We start from the raw sequence: 7,840 nt of genomic DNA on the forward strand, positions 1-7,840 counted from the left end.
AAAAAGAAAAAAGAAAAAAAAAGCGTCTGATTGGGCGTGCAAAGATTGATGTGCAGCCCGGGCTGGAAAGAGAAACGACCTACCGGGTGGTTGGAATAAGGGTCTCTGTTTCTGCCCCAGGTAAGAGGGTTTAGTGTTTCATTCACTGGGCGGTTTGCCATTGTGTGTGTGTGTGTGTGTGTGTGTGTGTGTGTGTGTGTGTGTGTGTGTGTGTGTGTGTGTGTGTGTGTGTGTGTGTGTGTGTGTGTGTGTGTGTGTGTGTGTGTAAAAAACAAAAATGGGGAGGGCTTGCCTACTACACACAGGGTTGTGGAGCTTTTGCAAGTCAGGCTGATGATGTCCATCCTGTCCTCACACAGTTGCCCCAGTATGACAGTAAAACTGAATGAATGCATCATGCAGACCTCATGGAAGACTGCAACAAAACTATCCAGATATAGTCTCCAGAGGGTAGTAGTCCGACTTGTACAATGACCATGAATATGTTACCCCTCAAAAAATCCTCTCCAAAAAAATGCCTGCATTGGAGCCCTGCGCTGTTACAACCACATCAGCATCTCCACACAGCCTCCATCAGCAGGCACTATCAGGATCCTCAAGTGTCAAGAATAGGTGAGAATCTCATGCGCAGTGATCAACACTGTATTCCTTTCTTTATTTTGTACTTTGACACCACAGTCACAGACGAGTACAGCATTTTCCCTAGCACCAGCTAATTAGTTGTAATAATTATGCTTTAACACATGCATAGAAAAAGTCCCCAGTGAAGTCACCATGACTGCAGTTGTTTAGTTATTCATAGAGCAGCTTCAGGATCTGTCTCTGCATGACATCATCTCGCCATCATATCTTTATTTAGTTGAAGGACGAACTGAACTGTAATATAACAAAAAATGTTGCGTGGGGAGTTTATTTTCTTTGAGATTTTCTGAACCTTGATGGATGACGGCTTATTTATGATGATACTCAATGGTGGTAATTACTGTCACTGTGGGGGGGTACATCTGAATAATATAGAATAATCATTGAAAAGGTAATTCATTTGTCATGCGTTTCTCCTATGAAAGCATGCTAACTGAAGCAACCGAGGGATTAAAAATGTAAGAACTTTGCTCGAGTTAAAAATCGAAACATCTTATATTGTGAAATATTCCAACATTTTGAGATACTGTATTATATCTTTATGACATAAGCTTGAATGATGACGGATACTACAAAACTGACTTGAAATGTTGCAGTAAGGGTAATACATCTAAACATTGCACAAAAAGTTAGGAATCTATTCCATTTCCAATAGTGCCCCCGGTGGAGGAATCGTGCATTTGTGGGATGAGCAACGGAGCTGAGTATGTGGGTTTGCCAAAACTTTCCTCTGCCAATGCTAAACCACAAATTCTGCTTCGTTGCTGCTCGTCCTACAAATGCATAAAACCTTCCAAATTTGTCCCAATCAAAAAGGGAACGAAACAGGCTTTTCGGCTGCATAAGATCAATTACTATTGATCATTGTCACAACAGAAAGATGATCGACTAATCACAGAAGTTTCATTATGTTGACCTTTTCCACTTTATTCTAATTCTTTTGGGGTGTGCACCTGGAGTTTTATAGCTTCATTAATATAGTTTTTGGAGCTTTGAATAAAGTTTCAATTGTGTATTGTCAGATGATGAAATGTTGTTTTTCCCCCAACAAAGATTGTATTCATACGTCTTGTCTGGAGACCCTTCAGAACCCCAGTCTTCTATACAGTACAGACTTAGTTACCTCTATCAAGATCTAGTTCATACCACAGTAAATGTTGACACTATTAATGCATCTTTTAAATAAATGTATGAAGACTATATTCTGAAAATGCAAATGTTTGAGCGATGCGGATCCACTAGGGCTTTAGGTTGTATCTCCAGCTGCCTTTCTTCACCTTGCTTGACCTCTCCTGCAGAATGATTGATCTGTTCCATCTTTCACATTCAGTCATATCGATTCCTCCCCCTTCGCACTGTTTACAGCAGAATTGGTGGTGGTGGGGAAACATTGTGGTGCCACAGAGATCATTTGCTTCAAGGCTGTTCATATAAACCGTGCTTGTCTAGTTGCCATGGCTACACTCCCTGACTTGATCGTTTCAAAGTAGCATTTCGTGTGAGATGTTGTGGCGCACAGAGACGAAATGATGGAGCTGGAATACAGATGAAAGGAGATGGGGAACAGATGTCACTCTTCTTTTTGTTAGATTTGTTTTCCGTGTCAGTCGTGAGAAGTGACCTCACACGGAAATAATTTGGCTCAACATATCCAGTTCTCTGGAATAACAGCTACACCCTGTTGTCTCTGGAGTCAGAGGCGGAACTTCAGGGTGGCCTGGGGGGGTAATGTTCCCTGGCGGATGGAGTCCTGGGGTCTAATTTTGAGATTGAAACTTATCAATTTCACTATGTGAATAGAGGAAAAGTCTTGTGTCCCTGACTAGGATTGTATGTGTTACCCTGGCCTTTTACCAGGATTGGTAATAACTTACCTTGTGCATGTACAATACATTAAATCAATTATCTATCTATCTATCTATCTATCTATCTATCTATCTATCTATCTATCTATCTATCTATGCAATTGATTTAATAGTTAAATGCATGAAAAGAATTGTAAAGCCCCTATCAACATGTAGGAATTCCTAAAAATATGTACAAACAACTTGCGCTACATTTTACTACAAACTAGTCTTGTGATTGTTTCTTGAAGTGTGTGAGACGAGTCTTCACCCTCGTCTTCTTCCAGGTTGGGGTGCTCATCCAGCAGCTTCCATTATTTGCTTGAATTCTTCAAACAAACTGCAGAAAATTGACCTCAATTCTCCCAAGAACTTAAAACAGCATTTTTGCAATATTTTGAGAGTGGTTGCAGCCCACTAAGAAAGGTGCTTTACCACACTTCATTTTCTTTTGTATCTTTGCATGAATAAAAATAAAATACAATTCTTGTCAAGCAATCACTCCTTCCCACGTTGTTCACTCGTTCCTGCGTGTGCTCACTGTGCCCGCAGACACCAGGTTTCCATGGAGGCAGGTGCGTCCCTTAGTCTCAAACGAAGATATGAAGAGGTGGACAACAGCTCTCCATTCTCCACACCTAAAGACTCTGACGATGACATCTCCAGCAGTGACAGCGCTGACAGCTGTGACAGCCTCAACCCGCCCACCAGCTCCGCCTTTACCCGTAAGAAACATCAGGCAACGCTCATTAGGACCGTTTCACGAAAACTAAACAGTCAGCACAAATAGTCTCCGGTGCGTAATCCCACATCGCTAAGCTTTCTCTTCTCCCCGCATCAGCCACCTCCATCCTCAGACAGCACAAGCCGTCACTGGGGGGGAAACGGGTGCGTTTTGACGTGGTGACGGTCTATTACTTCCCCCGGCGGCAGGGCTTCACCAGCGTGCCCAGCCAAGGGGGCAGCTCCCTGGGCATGGCCCGTCACCACTCCTCCATCAGACACTACACGCTGGGCGAGTTTGCACGCGAGCAGGAGACCAGCCACCGGCACACTTTACGGCAGCACCTGCGCCAGGAGAAGCTGAACGCCCGGAAGATGAAGGTGAACACAGACGGTTTTTTTTATCTTGTGATTGAATCAGGTTATCGTTTTCATAGTGAGATGCACGCGATGTCTTTAAAATGTGATTTGCTCACACAAGTCAAAGACGTGGGTGACACGTGTCAATAATAACATTTCATATAAAAACCTTACAACAGTGGTTCCATCCGTTAGGATCATTTCTTTTCCCTTTAACAAAAACAAGACTCTTTTCTACTTTCAGGACATGCGTTCTCATAAGGTCTGATTTAACAACCTGTATTGGTATTGGTGTAAATAATCAGCATGTCCTATGTAGCAGGTTTGAATTGTCATGAGATTCAGTGGAACAGTATCCATATCAAAGACATTTTAACAAGAAGGGATGAAGTTCAGATAATAAGCAGCATTTTTGGGAGAGAAAGCAGCAGAATACAATGAAAACAAAACAAGGAGTAACAGTGATTTGCTTGGCAGATTTTCAGACTTTGAAACATATGTGCACCTCAGTGTGAAAGTATCATCGGGGGAAAGATATACAACCAAACGTCCTATCTCTGCAGAGCAGCGCTGGATTTTGAAATCCATCCTGAAGTGATGCTATATTTATGTTGATTTTAGATAAACACGCAATCTGTCATCACAGCAGAACAAGCTTCAGGATGAGAATCGTCATCACGCTGACTGCGTAAACATTTTTCTTTATAAATCTTTTTCAGCAGGAACTATCTTAGCTGCAAAATATGTGGAATCGCAAGAAAAAAGAATATGGTCTTATTGCCATTTATAGATATTATTTGAATGAAACGGGTTTTTAGTGTCGCAATAAAATCTCAATATTGTACAACTCTAAGCAATACCAGCAAATACCCAAGAAAAACAAAAAGAAGAACAACCAAATCTTCCTTATTATACTAAAGCATGAGCTGATTGATTGCAGTATTGTAAAATGATTTAAGGGAAAGAAGGTAAAACTTTCCGGTATAACAAATAGTGTTACACTGATGAGATAAAAGCCTGAAAGATAAGTAAATAGTTGCCGAGTTGGGCTTTGTTTTTGTTTGTTGCACCCTATTAATCATGCACTTCAGATTTATCGTGTGACCCTCTGAAGGGGGTCAGCACACAGCCTGGGAACCACAAGACCAGACTAGAAAAAGAAAAGCCTGTGCAGACCACGACTGACTGTAAAGCGTGTCATTTACAGCCACAAAATGCTTTATTTTCCATCATTATATCTACATGACAGTGTTTTTGTCCCTGTATCTGAGTACAAAGAGCCATGCTGAAAAACAAAGATTATCCTCATCTTTACTTGTTAATGTTATACCTATTTTACACCTTACGTTAGTAAACAAATATGAGAGTGCTTTAATTTAAGCTGTCTATGAAGTATCCATTCCAAAGATACTTAACAACCTCTTGAGCTTACAAACAGCGAAATAGTCTATTATTGTCCACCTCTCACAGATCCACACTGACTGTCATCTGCAGCTGACCAGGAACGGGACGGTCGAGTGCGCTCAGGCAGACCTGCTGACTCTGGAGGACGTGTCGGACGAGGACCTCGACGTCGACGGCGTGGAGGTCGACGACTGCTTCTTCCTTCAGCCGCTGCCCACAAAGCGCCGCCGCGCCCTCCTGCGGGCCTCGGGCATCGCCCGCATAGATGCGCGCGAGAAAGCCGAGCTCAGATCCATCCGCCTCTCTCGGGAGGAATGCGGCTGCGATTGCCGTTTGTACTGTGACCCCCGCCACTGCGGCTGCAGCCAGGCTGGTATAAAGTGCCAGGTAGGAGTTGGCTGGGGTTTAGTGCGGCGAGCTGCTGTGCAGTTGGCTCCAGCTCAGGATCCAAAGCTGCCTCCTCTGTTGAACATATTGGTTTTCCTCCTCAGAGGAGGGTTTTCAGACACTAACAAATGTAACACTGACTGACTTGTTTCAAGGATGTTATTAGTCTAGGTGATGATAAATCATTCCTCTGTCAGCACCAAAGAAAAGTTCTCCTTGGTCAGAATATGAGTCTTTTAAAATGTGTAAGAGTAGCGTTGTCTGTCGTATTGAACAGGAGCATTTATTTCCATTTTTCCTCAAAGCCACCTCCGATCCAAAAGTACATTTTATAAGCATTGAGAATTTTAGCAGCTAGATGTGTTTGCATATGCAATTTTAATATGATTATCATTTAATCCGATGCTTATGGTCTATTCACCTGCAGCTAGTGTCAGTCTTAATTTGACTGGTTTGTGCTGCAAATAAAGGGTCATTTCAAGGTGTTTACTCTTATTTATGATGAAAATATAAATTCCGTTTCCCTGTTTTGTCCTACAGGTAGATCGAATGTCTTTCCCGTGTGGCTGCTCCAGGGACGGCTGTGCTAATGTAGCCGGACGCATTGAGTTCAATCCTCTACGTGTCAGAACTCACTACCTGCACACCATCATGAAGTTGGACTTGGAAAAAAGAAGGATGCTCATCCAGGGAAACGGGGACCAGTATGTGGACGCTGACCCCTTGTCTTCGCCCTCCTCAACTTGTCCCACCTCCCCCGACCTTTCGTCCGTGGCCGGCCTGGACTCCGAGCTGGAGGAGACCGAGGTGCATTCGGTGGTGGAGGTTCAGGACCTCCTGGCGGAGCAGGATATACTGGAGCAGGAGAACGAGACCGCCGTGTTGCACCTGCAGAGCGCCGAGGAGCAGGAGAGGAGGGAGAGGGAGGAGGCGGATGGAGAGGCGGTGCAGCAGGAGCTGGGCGACGGGGGCCTCGCAGAGCAGCCTCTCTGTCTCCTACCCAGTGCCTTGGGGGGCGAGCAGGTTCCGGGTGTGGAGCAGGTCCTCCTGCAGGGGCCTTTTCCCACAGGAGCCACAGTCCTGTGCATCACTGATAACCAGGAGGAGAGCCCCTCGGACCTCCTCAAAGACTCCACCTCTCTGCTCTACTATCAGCTGAGCTCCATAGAACCCGGAGCGTTTGAGACGCTGCCCAGAGCCGAGGACGGCGAGCAGGAGGAGCGCTCGGTGAGAGAACAGGATGCAGTGAGAGAGGAGCCTGTGGCGAGGAAGCAAGAAGGAGGAGAAGAGCCCAATGACGATAAGCATGAAAACCCGGCCCGCAGGCAGAGTTTGGGCAAGTCTTTGACCGATGTGATTCTGTGCTCAGAGGAATGTGTGGCAGCAGTGGTGGAGGAGGGGCCCTCCAATCCTCAGCCAAACATCCTGGAAGCACAGCGCTGTGAGGAGCCCTGCTCGGGAAAAGAATTAAGTCCACTGCCTCCTGAGGTTTAATACGGGCTTCTCTGCAGATATTTTGCACAATAGCTTCATCTAAGATGAGTAAATTACACATTTTACATGTATTACTGATACTATCAAGAGTGACTACAGGTTGCAGTTTCTTAAAATGACTTGTCATTGCAGACTGAGCTTGAACACACAAAGGGAGAAGAGATGCTGAAAGCACGTATGGATCACTCCCCGGAAGTAACATGGATGCAGTTAAAAGGCAACATTGTACATTAATTACTCTGTTGGGTGGGGTGGGGTGGGTGGAGGGAGGGTGGGGAATGAATACGGCCTTAAAACAGAAACATTAAAAAAAAAAAATTCTTGTATGTAGGAGCTGATAACGAGAACAGCAAGTAGTGCTACATTTCCAACACAACAAGCTGACAAAAACAAAACAACAACAGTATGAATGCTGACATAAGCCTTTTGTTTGGTGTTGTATAAAGCTATTAACTCTACACACATAGTTTTGCAGTGCGCGACAAGCTGGCGTATGTGGATACTTAACCAGCTCACTTTCTATTACAGCGAACCTGCGCTGTCGTCAAGCCAAATGAGGGCGTCTGGTAGTATCCTCTGCTGAAAATAGACCTAATAATCCTGGAAATACTTGTTTTTTTTGTGTACTGTATATGCATTCGCAATGTGTAAGACAGAGCTGCGGTTGCTGCTTATTGCATCTGTATGCACATTGTGAACTGGGGGGGGGGGGGGGGGGGGGGGGGGCAGGTGTTGCTGTATGGAAGCATGAAGGTGAACCAACACACAGCAGCAGCTTAGCACCGGCCTGAGTTTTGTTGCCGTGGCTCATTTTGGACTGCTTGTATGAATGCAGTTCAAATTGTCAAAATGAACAAAACAAAAAAAATACTAACGTTTAAAAAAAACAACAAAAAAACAAGTTAATCTGTAGTTGCGATGCCTATGATATTCCTTTGAGTGATGTGTCTCTTGTGGACTAGATGCTGTTGGTTTTTGAAGTCCGT

The 7,840-nt window shown here is 44.3% G+C and overlaps 1 protein-coding gene across 1 annotated transcript; it reads left to right on the forward strand.

The window, feature by feature from the left end:
* On the forward strand, positions 1 to 7,051 carry csrnp2 (cysteine-serine-rich nuclear protein 2). Its single transcript, XM_080469948.1, has 5 exons — positions 1 to 120; positions 3,039 to 3,211; positions 3,328 to 3,590; positions 5,040 to 5,360; positions 5,901 to 7,051. Exons 2-5 carry the CDS (start codon positions 3,052 to 3,054, stop codon positions 6,852 to 6,854), a joined length of 1,698 nt encoding a protein of 565 aa, XP_080326074.1. The 5' UTR covers positions 1 to 120; positions 3,039 to 3,051; the 3' UTR covers positions 6,855 to 7,051.
* The last annotated feature ends 789 nt before the right edge of the window (positions 7,052 to 7,840 follow it).

Source organism: Lipophrys pholis (genome assembly GCF_963383615.2).
Source record: "Lipophrys pholis genome assembly, chromosome: 8".
NCBI classification, from domain to species: domain Eukaryota; kingdom Metazoa; phylum Chordata; class Actinopteri; order Blenniiformes; family Blenniidae; genus Lipophrys; species Lipophrys pholis.

Excerpts from the sequence above, each read along its gene's own strand:
- csrnp2 (XM_080469948.1), top strand. The coding sequence starts at position 3,052 with ATGGAGGCAGGTGCGTCCCTTAGTCTCAAACGAAGATATGAAGAGGTG. Across the intron at positions 3,212-3,327 it reads CACCAGCTCCGCCTTTACCC|CCACCTCCATCCTCAGACAG; the intron begins GTAAGAAACATC and ends TCCCCGCATCAG. Across the intron at positions 5,361-5,900 it reads AGGCTGGTATAAAGTGCCAG|GTAGATCGAATGTCTTTCCC; the intron begins GTAGGAGTTGGC and ends TTTGTCCTACAG.